This window comes from Nuphar pumila, chromosome 12 (assembly GCF_984573655.1).
Source record: "Nuphar pumila chromosome 12, dmNupPumi1.hap1.1, whole genome shotgun sequence".
NCBI lineage: Eukaryota > Viridiplantae > Streptophyta > Magnoliopsida > Nymphaeales > Nymphaeaceae > Nuphar > Nuphar pumila.
This window is the reverse complement of record NC_143260.1, coordinates 61,250,336-61,270,439: the sequence shown is the minus strand read 5'-3', so window position 1 is coordinate 61,270,439 and position 20,104 is coordinate 61,250,336. Positions and strand designations below refer to the sequence as shown.

The 20,104-nt window shown below is 37.6% G+C and overlaps 1 protein-coding gene across 4 annotated transcripts in view; it reads left to right on the top strand.

Annotated features, from left to right (window-relative positions):
• The window catches only part of LOC149820971 (putative inactive DNA (cytosine-5)-methyltransferase DRM3), a 149,764-nt gene extending 130,854 nt beyond the window's left edge, over positions 1–18,910 (top strand). For 3 of the 4 annotated variants that reach the window (XM_089982144.1, XM_089982145.1, XM_089982146.1), the window contains exons 10-11: positions 15,407–15,498; positions 16,711–18,247. In XM_089982144.1, the coding sequence (XP_089838270.1) occupies positions 15,407–15,498; positions 16,711–17,985 (1,367 nt within the window). In that variant the 3' untranslated portion in view covers positions 17,986–18,247. Of the gene's footprint in view, positions 1–15,406; positions 15,499–16,710; positions 18,248–18,440 lie in introns of those variants that run through there. The other variant, XM_089982147.1, reaches the window with a different exon arrangement.
• The last annotated feature ends 1,194 nt before the right edge of the window (positions 18,911–20,104 follow it).

Below are 20,104 nucleotides of genomic sequence, written 5' to 3'. Positions count from 1 at the left end.
TTAGTATATTTTATCTTTTGTTGGTTAATCTCATATATTTTCCAGTTATGTAATCATTTTTTAGTTACTTTTAAATGTTAATCTCATATTTTTAGAATAATCTCATATATTTTAACTTTTGTAGGTTAATCTCATATATTTTCCAGTTATTTCAGTTATGTAATCAGTTTCTTTGTAAATTTTAACTTTTTTTGGTTAATCTCATATATTTTTCAGTTATATAATCATTTTTTAGTTACTTTTATATGTTAAACTCATATTTTTTAGTACTTATTTGAGATTTTCTATTTCTTATTGGTTGTTATTTCATCAATAAAGCATTTCTTTATTTATTTGTATTTTTAGATATTTTTTATACATTTTTTAAAGTTTTCAAAATTTTTTTTTTGAGGCTTACGCTTTATGCCTCGAGGCTTATGCCTCGCCTCGGTTTTTGGTGGAGCGCCTCACTACGCCTCAACGCTTTTCACAACACGGATATATATATAAACTCAGAAATATAACTTACAAACATAACCTAGAAACAACCAAACAAACATATATATATATATATATATATAACTGAAAAATATAAACTATAGAAAAAGAAAAGAGAAGGAAAAAAGGTTGGGGGGGATAGAAGAAGAAGAAAACCCAGAGAGAGACTGAGAGCGAGAGTGAGAACCTGAGAGATAGAGAGAGAGAAACTAAGAGAGGAGCATACTTGTGAAAGTTCTTGCTGCAAAAAACCGAGCGGGAGAGAATGGAACGATGAGAGAGGGAGAGAGCAAAAAAGGAAAGTGGTTACACCCTTCTCCTTTGTATACCACCTCTTGGTCAACCAAGTTAAAAAAGAGGAGAAAATTATGCTTTAAACCTAGGCGGGCCCAGCCTAGGAGAGCTAGGCAATGCTTAGGCAGTAAAAAAGGGCCTCACTGATCAAACCCAAAAGCCTAAGTGGTGGTGCTGCGCCTAGGTTGCATAGGTGTCCCCTTGACAACTAAGTCAATACCTAAGAAATACCTCAAGAAACCATGGTCAGACATATTAAAATTTTCTTTAAGAATATTTTTAATATCATCAATATCCTTCTTATCACTACCGATGATAATCATATTATTAAGACTGTATCATAAAACTGAAGTTGGGTCTCTAATATAGATCGGGTTTTCTGTTTCTGATGTAATATGTAATTTTAATGTATTCGGGTATGGATCCAAATCATAATTGATCCAACCCACTTTCTATTTTTTGTATATAAATACATACATGGAATAGGGCACGACTCCTAAGAGAAAGGAGTCTCCCTTTGCTGCCGCAACCCTTCTTTTCATCCTGCCTCCTTTCTTCTTGCACTTCACGTGTACGGTGGTCCATTCTAACATGGTATCAGAGCACCAGGCCTCTGTGCATTGAATTGTCTCCAAAGAAGGTGTCCAGTGAGACCGACGTTCCAGGTGAGTAGTGCCTTCCAGTTTTTTTCTTCCTCTCTCTTCTACTATCTGAATCCTTCCCCAGTCCTTCTATTTCTCACCAATATTTTTCTGTTTAAGGTCTTGTTATTCTCTTATCTCAATATAGATCTCTGTACCCTCGATCGGGATAGATTTGATCCCAGATCTGATCATTAGATCAGACCCTGTGTGACTGCAGGTCTGTTCACAGATCTGAGCGTTGTTCAATTCCAGATCTGATCCTGGAATCAGATCTTGCGTGACTGCAGATCTGACTCCAGATCTGATCGATTAGATCAGATCGTGCGTGATTACCTTTATTAGTTTTCGATCTGAAGACTCCCGAGGCCTGAATCTGTCCAGGCGTGATTTCTTTTATCAATTTTGAACATTCTCGTTTGTTTAGATTTGAACCCAAATCTTGCGTGACTGCAGATCTGACTCCAGATTTGATCGTTAGATCAGATCGTGTGTGATTTCTTTTATCAGTCTTGGATCTGAAGATTCCCGATGCCTAAATTTGTCCAGGTGTGATTTCTTTCATCATTTTAAATATTCTCGTTTTGTTTAGATCTGAACCCAAATTCAGATCTGAATTCTTTCTTCTAGTTCTATTCCTTCTACCTTTGTTACAATCCAACTTGAGTTTTCCTTCCAAACTTCTCCTGCATTCATATTCCATTCGTCAGAATCTATCTTAGATCTGACGTTAATCCTTGAGTATTTGGCAGCAGTCAGACAGGTTCGTTTGTCATATTTTCCTTGTTTCAATTTCAGTTTTCATGGATTCTCCTACCCTGCCATCTAGTTTTCTAGGTCAACTTATCTCTGAAAAATTGAATAACAACAACTACTTGACCTGAAAAAGGCAGATACTGCCTTTTATTAAGAGTCTCGACCTCTATGGACACCTAGATGGAACAATTTCTCCACCAACAGAATTTATTGTGCAAGAAGTTATGGATGATAAAGGAGGGGCTTCTAACAGGCTGATTCAAAACCCTGAATTTACTGCTTGGAGAAAACGAGATCAGGCTGTTGTAGCCTACATTACCTCTACTCTTTCACAAGAGGTTCTTGTAGGTATTCCAGATGAGTGTTCAGCGGTGGAGCTGTGGGAACAACTTGCAAAGACATATTCACAAATTTCAGAAGCAAGAATTATGCATTTGAAGAGGGAGTTTCAGCTCCTAAGAAAGGGGAGCATGACTGTTACAGAGTATATGAACAAGGTGAAGATCATCACAGACCAATTGGCTATGGTGGGTTGTATGATTTCTGATAAGGATAAAGTTCAACAAGTGCTAAACGGGCTTGGGTCAGATTATCACATGCTGGTTACATCTCTCTTGTGTCTTCCTTCACTTCCTAACTTTGAGGATCTTTGGGCGAAATTGCTACAATATGAAATTTCCATCAAAGGCGAAGATGTAGGCAACAATTCAGGAAACCAAGAAGTACTGTTTGCAGGGACGAATTCAAGGAGAGGACGTGGTTACTTCCGAGGAGGACATGGATAGATAAGGAATAATCAAGGGGGGCGTAGATTGTTACCCACGCCTAGCACACCGAGCTTTTTTGGAAATCACAATTTTAAAAATGTTCCATGTTATTTGTGCAACAAAAAGGGACATGTCAAGGCAAATTGTTGGCACAACCCGCAAAACAAAGGTAAAATGAATACGACAGGATCGTCAAGCAGGGGAAGAGCTGGAGGAAATCAATGGGATGAAGACAGTGTCAAGAATCTTTTGATATCAGCTTTGTCAGGATTAAATTTTAAACAAGGTGATCAAGGAACTTGGTACATTGATTCTGAAGCGGCAACACATGCGACAAGCGATATTGGTAAGATTTCGAAACCCATCCCTTATCATGGAAATGCAAGTATTAAAACTGGAGATGGAGCTCTCCATCCAATAACTTACACTGGAAATGTGAATATTCCTCTTTCCGATGGTTCCCTAAAATTGTCCAATGTTTTTCATTCTCCTAATATTGTCAAAAACATCATTTATGTTTCTAAACTAGTTGATGACATTCATTCTTGCATCGAATTTACTTCTTCTTTTGTCTGTGTCAAGGATCCACTCACGAAGAAGACGCTCGTTGAGGGAGAACGTAAGGGAAACATGTATATCCTAAAAGAAACTCCTTCTTTTGTTCGTAGAGCTGGACCAAAATCGTCCATTGGTCAATCATTCAAGTTTGATTCATCTAAAGATTGTTTAAGTCTGTCCTCGTATAATAAGTCAAATATTTGGCATCATCGTTTGGGTCATTGTAATAATTCCTCTCTTAAGAAATTAGTGTCGAGTGGTCTTATTTCAAAGTCAAGTCAGTGTAATAAGGTTGATGGTTTCCTTTGTTCTAGTTGTCAGTCCTGTAAGAGTCATGTGCTTTATTTTAATTTAATAAATGAAAGAGCTTCTTTTCCTTTTGAACTTGTTCATTCTGATGTTTTGGGACCTGCTCCACAATCCTCTTTGTCTGGTAGTCGTTACTATGTCACATTCATTGATAGTTATACCAGATACACTTGAATTTATTTTATGAAATACAAATCTGAGGTATTCAAATTCTTCTGTTTATTTCATGCTCTTGTTGTCAATCAATTCTCGACAAATATTCAACATTTTCAGTGTGATGGAGGGGGAGAGTATCTATCAAAGGAATTTACTGAATTTCTTCAAAATAATGGGATAAGGCGTAGAATATCTTGCCCACATACGCCACAACAAATGGGGTCGCAGAAAGAAAACATCGTCATATCGTCGAAAGTGAAAGAAAGAAGCCTTCAATCTCCACGCTTACCTGCAAGAGAGAAAGAGAGAGAGGGGAGAGAGAGAGAGAGAAGGGAGAGAGATTTCAGAAAGAGGTGTTCAGTCGTGTATCGGCTGACCCTTTCATTCTATTTAAAAGTATTAAGTAAAAATAAAACTAGGGTACATAAATACCCTTTTAACATGTTAATTTACATTTACACCATTTGGGTCTGGACCCGATCCAATATATAAATGGATCGGGTCAGACATATACATAGTGATGACTTCTTTTCAGCCTCCCTCAAGTTGTGCATGGTGCTGAACCATGTACAACTTGCTTTTCAGAAACCAAAATCTGTCCTTCGTCAACCCTTTAGTGAGAATGTTAGCAACTTGTTCTTCAGTTGGCACATACATAGGCTTAATCTCTTTATCTTCAACCTTTTTTCTAATAAAATGTTGATCTATTTCAATGTGCTTTGCTCGACTATGATGGATGGGATTGAAGGACATGTTGATGGCACTTTGATTGTCACACAACAACAGTGACCGAGCAATCGGTTCTCCCATTTCTGTCAGGAGATGTCTTATCCATGTAGCCTCGGCCGTGGCAGTGGCCATGGATCTGTATTCAGCCTCAGTGCTCGATCTAGCAACCGCCTTTTGTTTTCTACTGCTCCAGGATACCAAGTTTGGCCCAATGAAGCTGCAATAACCGAATACTGATCGTCGTTCGTCTGGATCACCCGCCCAATCAGCATCAGCATAAGTGACGATCTCATGGCCCCCGCCTGGATCTAATTCCCTTTTCGTGTATACCAGCCCATCACCAATTGTACCCTTCAGGTAATGAAGTATACGTTTGACTGCCTCCATATGTGACATACGAGGTTTATGCATAAACTGGGATACCTGATTAACCGAATATACTATATCAGGTCTAGTAAAAGTCAAATATTGCAACATGCCAACTAAGCTGCGATACTTAGTGGGATCTTCATATATATCCCCGTCTTTTGAACTCAGTTTCTGATGAATGACACTTGGAGTTGTCAACGGCTTACAATCTGTCATGCCTGCTCTGCTGAGAATGTCCAACGTGTATTTGTGCTGAGTAAGGGTGAGTGTATCATTTCTTTTATCAACTTATACCCCAAGAAAATATCGCAGCTCTCCCAAATCTTTCATCTTAAATCTCTGATTTAATAACTCCTTCACCTGCTCAATGTGACTTTTACAGTTCCCTGTGATGATGATGTCATCTACATATATTAATAGGAAAGTAGTGACTCCTTGTTCATTGTGAATAAATAATGAGTGATCCAGAAGGGATCGAGAGAAGCCATGCCGTTGTACCTCTAGAGAAAAACTGTCGAACCAGGAACGAGAGGCTTGTTTCAAGCCATAGAGAGCTCTCTTTAACTTGCATACATATTCTTTGGCTTCTCGTTCTGCATATCCAGTGGGTTGTTCCATGTAAACTTCCTCTTTTAAATCCCCGTGTAGAAAAACATTTTTTACATCCAGCTGACTCAATGACCAACCATATTTAATAGCTAGACCCAACACAATGCGAATGGTCCCCATTTTAACTACAGGACTGAAAGTTTCATCAAAGTCTTGGCCTTCCTCTTGTGTAAATCCCTTGGCTACAACTCTAGCCTTGTACCTTTCAATGCTCCTGTCTGGTTTATACTTTATCTTGTACACCCATTTTGACCCAACAACATTTCTGTTCAGTGGCCTGGGTACAATCTCCCATGTTCCACATTCATGAAAAGCTTCTATTTCTTCATTCATTGCTTCAACCCATCTTCTAGAGCTCACAACTTGATAGAACATGAGGGGCTCTTCCTCTTTACTTATAGATGTCAAGAACAACTGAAAATCCAATGAATTTTTTTTATAACTTATCCACCTGTCGAGTGGATGTCGAATCCTTGAGGATCTTCTGATATCCATTGTCTGTGAAGATGGATCCGTACTCGTACAAGAGACGAATGAGGGCTCTTTTTCTCGCCGGGTGTACACAATACCTTTATACCTTGCTGGCTCCAAGACATGTGGAACAGTTTCTTCAATTTGAGTTTCATTTGCTGATTCCCCATGTGTCTCCTTCTGACTGCAATTTTCTGGACAATCTACTCTATCATTGGAAAAAAGTTCTGAATTTAACCATGGATAGTATACCTCAATGCTGGGGCTTGAGTTATCAGCATGAAGGGTTGAATTAGCATCCTGAGCATCAAAGTTCATCTCATCGAAAATTACATTCCTTGATATCTTGACACGCTTAGTCAGAGGATCATAGCACGTGTACCCTTTGTAGTCTTCTGCATATCCTATAAACCTGCATTTTAAGGCTTTATTTTGGAACTTGTGTTTGAGTGAGCTGTCAATGTGAACATAGCAAACAGACCCAAACACACGTAATGCATGGTAATCAGGTTGTATGCCAAAAAGAGAGAAATATGGTGACTTATTTTCTAAGATACTCATGGGCAATCGATTTATCACATGGACTGTGGAGTGAAAGGCCTCAGTCCATAATGATACAGGAAGATTGCTCCCGTGCATCATACTCATTGCAGTCTCTATAATATGTCGATGCTTCCTTTCAGCAATCCCATTTTGTTGAAGTGTATGCGGGCAAGACACTCTTCTCTTTATCCCATTATGTTGAAGGAAACCAACAAAGTCATTCGAGTTGAATTCACCTCCTCCATCACACTGGAAATTAAGAATGTTGGTAGAGAAATGATTTTGAACAAAGGAATGAAATCTTTGGAACAATCCAAAACCTTTTGATTTGTGCTTCATAAAAAATATCCAAGTATAACGTGAGTAACTATCAATGAAAATAAGATAGTATTTACTGCCAGAAAGAGAAGTAATTGGGGCAAGACCCCAGACATCTGAACAAATGACCTCAAATGGCCTTGAAGCTCTTTTATTGATGGAAGCAAATGGTAGGACATGACTCTTACATAAAAGACAACTAGAACACTTTGTATCAACGACCTCTGAACTCAGACTGGACTTAGGAATAAAATTATTCAAGACAAGTTTTTCAATAAAATGACGACCACAATGGCCAAGACGACTATGCCAAAGTCTTGGCTTATTACATTCAGAAATATTGAATATAAAATCAGAATAAAAAAATTGACACTGGTGAGGCTTCAAGGATGAATAGTCGGAATGAACGGAGGAAGGATCTTCTTGAAAGATATACATGTTGCCCCATCGTTTTCCTTCAGCGAATGTCTTCCTCGTGCGAAGATCCTTGACATAAACAGAAGAGGGAGTAAATTCAACTGAAGCATTGGCATCATCAACAAGTTTTGAGACATAAACAATGTTCTTTTGAATATTAGGTGCATGTATGACACTTGGAAGTTTAAGAGAAGACTTTGACATTGGTATAATGACATTTCCAGTATGTGAGATCGAGTGATGAGATCCATCTCCTGTGACTATGCTATTCTTACCAACATAAGGTGTAAGAGTCAAGAGTTTACCTGCATCACCTGTGACATGAGTAGCTGCTCCAGAATCGACATACCAAGTTCCTTTGTCATTTTGCTTCATATTCAATCCTGCCAAGGCTGCCAACAACAACTCCTTTACTTCTCCATCCTTCCTAGCCTCTGCATGTGGAGCTTTCCCTTTGTTTTGAGGATTAAACCAACAATTTGCTTTAATGTGTCCTTTATTGTTGCATAGAAAACAAGTGAGAATGGGTCTTTGTCCTTGTATATTGGGTGTCAGAAGTATGCCACGACCTCCATAGGTGTTTCTCCCTGGGCCTCCTTTTCCTCGAAAAGAGCTTCCTCGTCCTCGGCCATAACTCATTCCCATAGCCAGCACATTTTGTGTTCCTGAATTCCCATAAGAATCTTCAGAAGATCCTTTCAGAGTCATCTCATATTGCAATAACTTCGCACGAAGATCTTCAAACTTTGGAAGTTCTGGTAAACATAATAAGGTAGTCGTCATAACATGATAGTCTGACCCCAATCCACTCAAGGTTTGTTGTACTTTATCCTTTTCACTGACAAGACACCCAACAACAACCAGCTGGTCTGTGATGCCTTTCATTTTGTTCAAGTATTCCATAACAGACATGGAATCTTTCTTCAGCATTTGAAACTCTCGCTTAAGATACATAATTCTTGCCTCAAAAATTTGCGAATACGTCTGAACTAACTCATCCCACAATTCCTTGGCCGTACAATCATCAGGAAGAGCAATGAGGACTTCTTGTGAGAGAGTTGAAGTGATGTAGGCCACTAACGATTGATCCCTCTTCATCCAAGCAACATATTCTGGGTTCTTGCGAAGAACAACAGACTGTTCTCCTTTATCGTTCGCCTTTTCTTGTGAGAGGAATTCTGGCGGTGATGGAACAGATCCATCCAGATGACCAGAGAGGTCCTGACTCTTTATAAATGGAATGATCTGTCTTTTCCAGGTTAATAAATTGGAGTTATTCAATTTTTCAGAGACTAGTTGATCGAGAAAGCTTGAGGACAGACATGACTGTCCATAAGAGGAATCCATTCACAGCAGAGGACTCGGCTAACAGGGTTTTAGGTATATCACAACCACGGTTTCGACTGACAGGGCACTCGGCTGTCACTTAGGTATAAATCAGCAGAAATGGGAATCACACACAGCAGAAAAGAAAAAGAGATACAGCAGTTCCAATATAGAGCAGTTCCAGAACCCACGAAAACAACAATTTTAGGATCGCGCACAACAATTCCAACATGGGAGATACAGCAGTTCCAGAACCCATAAAAACAGTAGTTTTAGAATCACACACAACAGTTCCAGTCAGCCACGAAAACAATAATTTCAGAATCACGAACTCAGAAATATTTTCACACAGCTGAAATATTTCCAGAAAGGGTCGATTTCCACGAAACAACAGTTTCGGAATCACGAACTCAGAAATACATTTTTCAGAATCACGAACTCACCGTGAATATTTCCAAAAAGGGTCGATTTAGATTTAGAATCACGAACTCACCGTGAAAAAAAAATCAGAAAGAATCGACTGTCACCGTGAAACAGTCACGTGAAAGGGATCTGTCTTTACCGAGAAATCGAGCCACCGTGATCAAGCCACCGTGAAACAGTCACCGTGAAATCGAGCCACCGTGAATCAAAGGCAGCTCTTCACGCACAATCGTCACGCTGCTCTGATACCATGAAAGAAAGAAGCCTTCAATCTCCACGCTTACCTGCAAGAGAGAAAGAGAGAGAAGGGAGAGAGATTTCAGAAAGAGGTGTTCTGTCGTGTATCGGCTGACCCTTTCATTCTATTTAAAAGTATTAAGTAAAAATAAAACTAGGGTACAGAAATACCCTTTTAACATGTTAATTTACATTTACACCAATTGGGTCTGGACCCGATCCAATATATAAATGGATCGGGTCAGACATATACACAGTGATGACTTCTTTTCAGAAAGTGCCCTAAGCATGTTGCATGACACTCAAATTCCTTTAAGTCTTTGGACAAAATCATTTCACACTGCAGTTTATGTAATAAATCGGTTACCAATGAGGTTGTTAAATAATTTAACTCTTTATTTCGTATTGTTTGGTACCCAGCCTCAATACAATCAACTGCGAGTGTTTGGATGCGTATGCTATGTTCATATTGGTAGTTCCCAAAGTAACAAATTTCAGGATAAAACTTATAGATGCAAGTTTGTTGGGTATGCTGATGAATATAAAGGATATCGATGCTATGATCCAGACACTCAACGCATTAAAGTCTCACGAAATGTTGTCTTTGATGAGAACAATGTTCAAGACTCAAACAAGGAAGGAAAGGCCACTAAGGAAGAAGAAGGCTATCAGCCGTGGCTTGCAAATGAGTTATTTGATCAGCTGGAGATGGATAACTCTGCTCCATGTCATACAATGATAAATGAGTGTGAACCCATGAAAACCAATGCAGGATCTAGAGGGAACATGTTGACAGCTGCTCAGGAATCTGTTATGTCTCCCACTGCAGATGACAAAAGGTTTAAAGGGGCAGTATATGCCAGGAGAAGAGATACACCCCACACAACTGAGCAGGTCAGACGCTCAGAGAGGATTAGACACCCAATTGAAAGATGGGTAAGTTACGAGAACTTTTCCATAGAAATGCAGTTATATGTTGTGCAGGTTGAAAAACAGGAAGAACCCATTGATTTTTCTCAAGCCTCCTTGTCATCAAAATGGGTAGATGCTATGAATGAAGAAATGGGAGCCTTGCATGAATGTAGGACCTGGGAAATAGTTCCTAGGCCGTCAGATAAGAATGTTGTAGGGTCTAAATGGGTATATAAGATCAAGTACAAACCTGATGGATCCATTGAAAGATATAAGGCAAGACTTGTCGCTAAAGGCTTCACACAAACATATGGAGAAAACTATGACCAGACCTTTAGTCCAGTTGTAAAAATGGGAACCATACGACTTGTGTTATCCTTAGCGGTTCAGCATGGATGGCCTCTAAGTCAACTTGATGTTAAAAAATGCATTCTTACATGGTGATCTAAAAGAAAAAGTCTACATGGAGCAGCCTCTTGGTTATGCAGAAAACAATCTTGAGACACATGTTTGTAGGTTGCGATGAGCCATCTATGGACTGAAGCAAGCATCACGTTCATGGTTTGACAGTTTCTCCATTGAAGTACAACGATATGGATTCATTCGATCTCAACTTGATCATTCATTGTTTATCCTTCGAGAACACCAGGTCAGCATCTTACTCCTCATATATGTAGACATTATTATTACAGGAAATTCTTGTAAGCATATAGAGACCACAAAGGTCCTATTGAGTCAGAAGTTTAAAATGAAGGATCTGGGTGTTCTACGATATTTCTTGGGGGTTGAAGTGGATCAACAAAATACTAGTCTCTTGTTGACCCAACACAAGTATGCTCTGGATCTTTTGGAGAAATCAGGAATGAAGAATTGCAAGCCATTGAATACTCCTAGCGTGTTAAACCATAAACTCAGTGCTCAGGATGAGGAGGCATATAAAGACCCAAAGTATTATCGTCGATTAGTTGGGATGCTTCAATATCTTACTTTTACAAGGCCGGATATTGTGTATGCAGTGAATCAAGTCTCTCAGTTCATGCATGATCTATATACAGAACACATGAATGCTGTGAAAAGAATTCTTAGGTACTTGAAGGGTACTCTTGGAGATGAACTTGTTTATCATCAATCAAAGACAAATGGAGAACATAGACAACTTGAAGTGTATGCAGATGCAGACTGGGCAGGAGATCCAGATGATAGAAAATTAGTTTCCGGGTATTGTGTTTATGTTGATGGAAACTTAATAGCATGGAGTAGTCGGAAGCAACGTGCTGTTGCGCGTTCCAGTACAGAAGCTGAGTACCGATCCATGGCATCCGCTACTGCTGAAGTTACATGGTTAAGACATTTATTAACCGAAATAGGAGAGAGGGTGAACACTGCAAATCTGTTTTGCGATAATCAAAGTGCCATACAAATTGCCTTCAATCCTATCCATCATGGTTGAATAAAACACATAGAGATCGATCAACATTTTGTTCGACAGAAAGTTGAGGACAAAGAAATGATCCCAACTTATGTACCAACAGGAGATCAGGTTGCTGACCTTCTTGCCAAAGGACTTACAAATGCGCGGTTTTGGTATCTCAAAGGCAAGTTGTCCATGGTACTGGACCATGCACAACTTGAGGGAGGGTATTAAGACTGTATCATAAAACTAAAGTTGAGTCTCTAATATGGATCGGGTTTTCTGTTTTTGATGTAATATGTAATTTTAATGTATTCGGGTATGGATCCAAATCATAATTGATCCAACCCACTTTCTGTTTTTTGTATATAAATACATACATGGAATAGGGCACGACTCCTAAGAGAAAGGAGTCGCCCTTTGCTGCCGCAACCCTTCTTTTCATCCTGCCTCCTTCATTCTTGCACTTCACGTGTATGGTGGTCCATTCTAACACATATCATCAACATATAATAATAAAATAATTATACTTGTTCCTGCATTTCTAACAAAAAGGTAGTGCTAACATAACATGAAACAAATCCAATGTCAATTGTAACCTTATTAAAATTGTCATATCAGGCCTTAGGAGCCTCTTTATGACTATATAAAGCTTAGTCTTAACACTAGTCATCCTAAGTACGGGGGCAAAAATTTCTTCATTATCAATTCCATATTCTTGTGAATAACCCTTGCAACTAACCTAACTTCCCATCTACAACCTATGGCCTTTTTTCCTAAGGGAAAAGCTACAATTTCCTATGTACTGACTCTACGAATGACATCTAGCTCTAATTGCAGTGTATCTACCCAATGAGGGTCGTTCTTGGCTTCACTATAGTTTGATGATTCATGATAAGCATGAAAAGCCATTAAACAAGCTCTATAATTTGGGAAAAATGATTGATAGGATATAAACCTATTAGGAGCTCTTTGGGATTTCCTAAGATTAGGTCCTTCTATAGGTTCGTCTAATGATAGACCATGTGAGTATTTTCAAATGCTCATAGTTGATCTTTAATTTTTTTGTTTGCATCATCATTTACATTGGTGAATTTTTCTCCAACGGAAGCCACCTTTTTTTTTTGCTTTGGACAATCTCGCTTGATGTACCCCGGTTCATTGCAAAAGTGGCCTGCGACCTTCCTCTATCCTCCATAGTTTTGCTTCCTGAATTGTGGAGGTTTGTAAGCTTTTATGTTTCTCTGTCTTGACATGGCATGCACTTCATCTCTTTCTTTAGTCATGCCAAGACGTGTCTCTTGGCAAATTATCACCATAGCCTCATTTAGAGGTGGTGGAGAAGATCAATAGAGAAGGGAAGACCGAACTTGCTCAAACTTCGGGCGAAGTCTATGGAGAAATTGAAAAAAATGTGTTCATGTCTAAGTTCAATGGCAGGTCTTTCCAATTTAGGCTCAAGAAGTGTAAGTTCAGCCCACAACAAAGAGAGAACACTATAATAATCCCGCAAACTCATATTACCTTGCTTCATGGAACAAACCTTTTCTTGTAGGAAGTATTGGCAAGCTAATTCCTTTTGGGTATACATCTCTTTTAAGAAGACCCATACTTTGTTTGCCTTCTTAAATTTGGCAATATTAGCACAAACTTTCAATTCAACGTTGTTTATAAACCATGCTAAAATCTTAGCACGCTCACTCTCCTAATCTTCCTTCTTTGTTTGATATTCTTGAATCGCCTTCTCTCTTTCATCGCCATCAAGAGCCTTGACTTGATCACCTTCCACCTTCATCGGCTTGAGTTGGGGTTCGGGAATAGATTCATTCATATATCTTCACAACTTTTCCCCCTTGAGATGGTTCTCTATTGCTGTGACTCACATCAAGTAGTTGAAGCTGTTCAACTTGAAAGAGAGTTTGATCTTTGATTCTCCTTTAGCCATAGTGATAATGACACAAGAAGCTTCTTCATGCTACCCAAGAAGATGAAGGTAGAAGTAAACACCAATAGATGAAATCCTTAAGCAAATATGATAACAAATCTTATTGGCTCTAATACCATGAAAGGGAATCATGAACACACAAATACAAAGGCCACTAAGGGCTAAGAGCACAAGCCACTAAAGGCAAAATACAAAAGCCACTAAAGGGCAAAGCACATAAGCCACTTAGGGCATACACAACACAATATAAAATAATTAATTTTATTAATTCAAATGCTTAAGAAAAGCATATCCAAAAGATGGGCCAAAGGCTTATATATACACAACATATAAGGGAAGAGAGGGAGAATACTAGCCGTTTGGCATTCCTAACAACTAGATCTCAATAACTATAACACAAAAATATAATATGCAATATATGTATATTACATAATATACATATAAAATACAATAAAAAAGAAAATGCATATTTGTTCTAAAATAAATTCTAAAAAAGAAAATAATATAAATACATTCTAAAAAAGAAAATAATATACATATGAATGTATATGTATATTTATATATAAAAATATATAATACAAAGCATAACAATATATATTTATTAGTGAGCTCATGTCTAGTTGGCAACCGTAACACTTCAAGGATGAACTGTGTTTCGGGGTGATGCACAATATGCCATAGATACTGATTGTAATGGTAGCCACAAATATGTTCAATATTTTGAAAATATTGCAATATTAATGAGAAAATAGCTCTGGCGAAAATTCCACTATATTTTCTAAAATATCGGTTATAACCTATGTCACAGGGATTCGGCTAGCAGGATGCCACACCCGCGTCGACGCGACTCGACGCGGGTGCGGTCAACCCGTCCCTGGGTGCGTTGACCGCACCCAGGGTAATTTGTGTCCAAAATTTTTATTAAAAAGAAAATTTTGTGTCCCAATTTTTTTAGGAAAAAAAAATTTGTGTCCAATTTTTTTATGATTTTTTTTTGTTCTGGGGGGCGCTGCCTCCCAAGAGACCCCGCCAGGGGCGGCCCCCCTAGACCGCTGACCGCGCAACGGGACCCTCGCCGGGGGAGCCCCGGGACCCCCCTTTCTGCAAGGGAAAAAACTTTGAATCAGGCTCCACAACTCATCAGCTCGACCCCTCCCCTGCACAAATTATTTATATATATATATATATATATATATATATATATATATATATATATATATATATATATATATATATATATATTTGTTGTTTTTTGCCGCACCCCCGCACCCAAGTTTTTTGAAAGTGCCGCACCCCGCACCCGCACCCATGTGACATAGGTTATAACATAAACATCACCATGTTATCCCGATAATATCATGATATTTTAGGAAATTATTATTTTATAATATTTTAAGTATATATTTTCCTATTTTCGTTTATTTTATTTTAAACAACTTTTCTTATTGTTTTTTTTTTTTGTTTTTATGAAGAAATTCTACTAAAACATCTGACAATTTTCAAGAAAAAAAACCTTGCCAAGAAATTGCTCAGAATTATATTTATAGCTATGATTATAACACATGAACAGGACCATTGACAAAAGTGTTAGGTGTAGTTAGTCTTTTCATTGGCTATAAGATATTTGTTATTTCCATGTTTACATAGCAAATCTTGTTTGATGTGGAAAAACATTTCATCTAGAATTGATTAGACCCACATATAGGGACCAAATTAATGCAATGAAATTTCCGTCCAGGTGCTGAGACACCACTTTTGGAACTCGCGGACTCTATTTTTGCCAATCAAATTTCTCTGAGTAACAAGGAAGACACACATACCGTAAAACAAGTAAGATTCTTCTCTTTTGACATCTTTATTAGTTGCTGTCCAATCTGGTATGCTTGTTTGTTTTACATCTGATGTTTCTTCGTTAGATTAATGTTTTTGATCCGTTTCTTTGAAGTTCATTTTAGTCAGGAAAGGCCATGTATGGGTATATTTATACATAGCGTACAGCTAGCCATGTTTCCAGATGCAGGCACATGGCAAATACTGGAACCAAGGGGAAGAAAGCATTGGAACTTATTATTAAGAGAGTGCAACCATTAGAGAAGTGCATGGAAACAACAAAAGCAATCTGTTTTTCCTTTTTGAAATGTTTCTACTGCATTGAACATCCATTTTTGTTAGGAACATGAATCCTATTAGGATGGTAAATAAATGTGGAGAAGATCTTCCAGAACTCTGTCGTGTGAAATGGCACAGAGTGAAAGATTGCATTTGCATTTCTGTCAAATTACTAGGGGACTCCTTTTTCAAGTACATCTACACCAAGACAACAAAAGAAGGGGTGAAAACCAAAAATGACCCAAAGAACATGCTGCATAACAAGGGTTGAAGATAAAGAAATATGATACCTATATACGAAACAAGTACATAGGAGCCGTTTGACACCCCCACTTTAACACTTCTACAAGACTCAGTTGCTGGTGTTTTGTACGTAATCTATACCTGTAGATGTGTTTATCATTACTTGTTCACTAACATCCATGCTTTGGATCTAAACATTTTAACAAGAAACTTTTATTTTTATGTCATGTTTTAGTGCAATATGAGGTGTTGATTTTTTATCACACTAAAGACACATTTAAACATGAAAAGTGCCTAATACATGTTTTCTGCTAAGCTATATAGAATACATCTGTAATTTCAGATTAAGAAAATGATATGACAGTCTAGGAGATAGGGCTGCTTGGGTGGTGGATATAAGATGCTTATAACTAGTGAATTACATGTTATTGTCTTTGAACATATTTACATGAGACCTCTTTAGGCTAATTGTACTTTTGATCTTTTTGACCATGTTCCCTTTTGATTCAGCAATATTTGCCGTCTTCTGGAGATATTGCTCTGTAGTTGTATCTGTAGCAACTATCATGATATTGACGAGTATGCATTTTATATGGAAAAGAAAGGTGTTGCTTATTCGCTTATCACTGTTTGTATGTGTTGAATGGATGTAATGAATGAAAAGCATGCTTCTTTCACTATTTTATGCAGGATTTCTCATGTATCAAAAGTGAGGATTATTCACAGAATGAGAATGATATAGGGTGGCTAAGTTCAGGACACCCTGAATATCTTGTAGGTCAAACCCATCGAATGGTGAATGAGGATTCAAGTTCTTTAGCTTTTGTTACTAATGAAACTGTAGATTTCGGAAAGAAGAGAAAAAGAAAGCTAGGGAAAGTCATGCCAGTTGATGGCAAACAGAGCTCCTTCGGCAGTGGGACAGTAGAAGCTATAATTCATTCAGAATTGCCAGATCATCCTAAGCCTAAGCCATGTCGAGAAATTTGTGAGTTGGAATCATCATCAACATATTTTTTTTATGGAAATGTTGTTGATATTCCTCAGGATGGATGGGAAAGAATATCCCGTTTTTTATATGGTACCGAGCCAGAGTTTGCTGATTCTCAATACTTCTCAGCCTACACTAGAAAAGAAGGGTATGTTCACAATCTTCCCGTGGGTAACAGATCCCAGATTTTTCCATTGCCACCAATGACAATACAAGAAGCATTGCCCCACACCAAGAAATGGTGGCCTTCATGGGATACGAGAACAAAGTTGAGTTGCATCAGTTCCGACACTAAAGTTTCTCAATTGTGCGAGCGACTGGGTAAAATTGTGGTAGACTCTCAGGGCATGCCTTCTTATGAACAGCGTAAAGATATACTTCATCATTGTAACACTCTGAATTTAGCATGGATAGGTCCTTGCAAATTGAATTTTATAGGCCCTGAAGAAGTAGAGCAAATATTAGGCTATCTGAAGTCCCACACAGATGTTCATTTCTTTTCTCCAACTGAGAGGCTTGCATCACTAAAAAATAGTTTCCAGACTGACACCCTGGGTTACCATCTCTCAGTCCTTAAGAAGATTTTTCCAGAAGGGGTAAATGTTCTCTCTCTTTACAGTGGGATTGGTGGAGCAGAGGTATCCCTTCATAGGCTTGGCATTCATTTGAAATGTGTTGTCTCTGTAGAATCTTCTGAAGGGCATAGAGCAGTTCTTAGGAACTGGTGGAGTAGAACTAAACAAGCTGGTGAACTGGTAGAAATTCAGGGCATCCAGAAACTGACAAGTCAGAGAATTGTATCATTGATCCATAAGTTTGGTGGATTTAACATTGTTATTGGAAGAAACCCAGGCAGTTATGCATCTGGCCTTACCAATATTTCAACAGATGCTGTTGAAGAATTTGACTTCCCCCTGTTTTTTGAGTTTGTCCGAGTTTTGAACTGTGTTCGAAATATTATGCGAACAACCTGATAGCATTACAAAAGTCTCTTGTTTGTTATGAGCCAAATGTCTATTTTTTTCTCATTTTGACATACAGTTGAGCTGGAGCATGATGATTATGACATGGTGTCGATCTACTTGGTTAGTTGTCCTTTCTTTCATTCTTTGTTTTGTGGAGGTAAACTGGTATATTGCTTACTCAAAAAGAACATATCAGGATATGTAATGCCTTCTTTATGTTTTCACAATCTCTTATCGCAAGACATTTAAATACCTCTGAGATTACAGGCCAGTTTCGTTGTTTTTTCTTTAACAGCCTCACTTTTTTGCAAATGTTAGATTTTATTGACAAATATTTGATTCAGCTAAGTAACCCAAAGTTGGTGTTTTTGGCTGTTGGTGAATAATTTCACTTGTGTTAATGGATTATGGCCTTCCAGGTGCTTAGTGAGAATTAAATCTTTATTTTGGTTACGATGTTGCAGACTGTGGATGATGTAGTTTTGGAGTTGAATATGAAAATGCTGGAAAATAATTCTACAGCTACACTGCTATGAAGGTAGCTTGGAAGTGCGGGTTTGAAATCAAATTTTCAGATGTTTCCAAAATGCATCATAGAACCAGCTCAAGGCTGGTTGTACCATTCAAGTTATGGTTCTTCTTGAAGCCTTTAATCATATAAACTGTTTCACAGTGGATCTGGCTTGTCCCTTTTTCTTTCTGTAAATAATGGAACTTTATTCTGAAGCAGATACCTGTTCATTTGATGATAGATTCCTTAAGTGTTTCATTTGTGCATGGGACTCTAAGCTACTTATCCATCGTATATTGTGCATCAGTTTACACATTATTGTATATGAACTATACTAGTGCGTGGTTTGGAGACATCTCTTCTGATTTGTTATGTTTACAGGGTTCTATTACAACTGATCTTTAGTATTTTTTTCACCAATAAGCAAGCTGAGAAATAATTCTTGTTGAATTCAAAACTAGGACCCGTTTGTTATTGTGTATTGTGTCCGACCTAACCATCTAGCTATTGTGCATTGTGTCCGACGCAACCGATCTCTATGTTGTATTATTTTAGCTGCAGCATAAAAGGGTTTGGGCACTGGACTAAGAATAAATTTTCCTAGTCATGTGGTGAGGGCACAATTACCAACCGTCTGATTTTTTTAGTCTTTCCTTTGGTTTCTATAAAAAGTAGAGTGGAAAGAAGTTAACGAGCTTTTCTTAAGAAATTATTAACTATGTTTGAAAACAGCGGTATTCATCTTTATATTGGTCTTCTGCTTTTTAATCATACTTGTTCAATTAAGAAATAATGTGGATTTGCTCTTCAAACAAACTCAAATAACCTGATTATTTCTGGAACCACTTACGCCAACTTCTGCCATAAGAACTATGCATTTCAACACTTTTTTTTTTCAAATCCAACTCTTCAGATGCAATCGGCGTAGTCCATTAGCTAGGAGTCGGCTGTTGGATCATGTATGTTTGATGAAAAATATGATTTTTGGATGCTTGAATATTTACGAAAATTGTGAGTCATTGATTTTGAAGCTTTAAAAGATTCTTCATCATCAGATAAACCAAGATTCAGATCACATCCATGCGTTGAAATTTAAGAAAAAAATGTTATATTATATAAACATAAAGAGAGAGATATTGGAAATATGTAAACTAGAGTATGAACAAAGATTTCTATGTTTTTTTTTATATTTTAAGAAAATGATAGTAGTAAAATGGCATGTCAAAAATTTGTTCGAAACCCTCGTCCAAAATTTAAATTCTTGACTTTTTAAGACATTTTAACCCTTTGCGATTTGTGTAAATGTCAGGAGGTTCATATAAATGTTTGCATAAATATATTGTGAACTTCTGAATATTGAAAAAATAAAAAATGATCATAGTGTATGGTAAAAATGATGTGTTTTCTTAAAAACCTTACAATTTGCTAAAATTTGCTTGATGACAAAAATTGTAAATAGCCAATTTTATTAGGATCTTGCATGAAAAAAATTATGTTATTTATCTTGTATTCTCTGTTAATCGTAAATACCTTAGTAAAATTGCATATTTTATACCAAAGTTGCAAAACACTATGCGAATCTCTTTTCTCCTTTAATCCTCACTTAGATGTATGTTA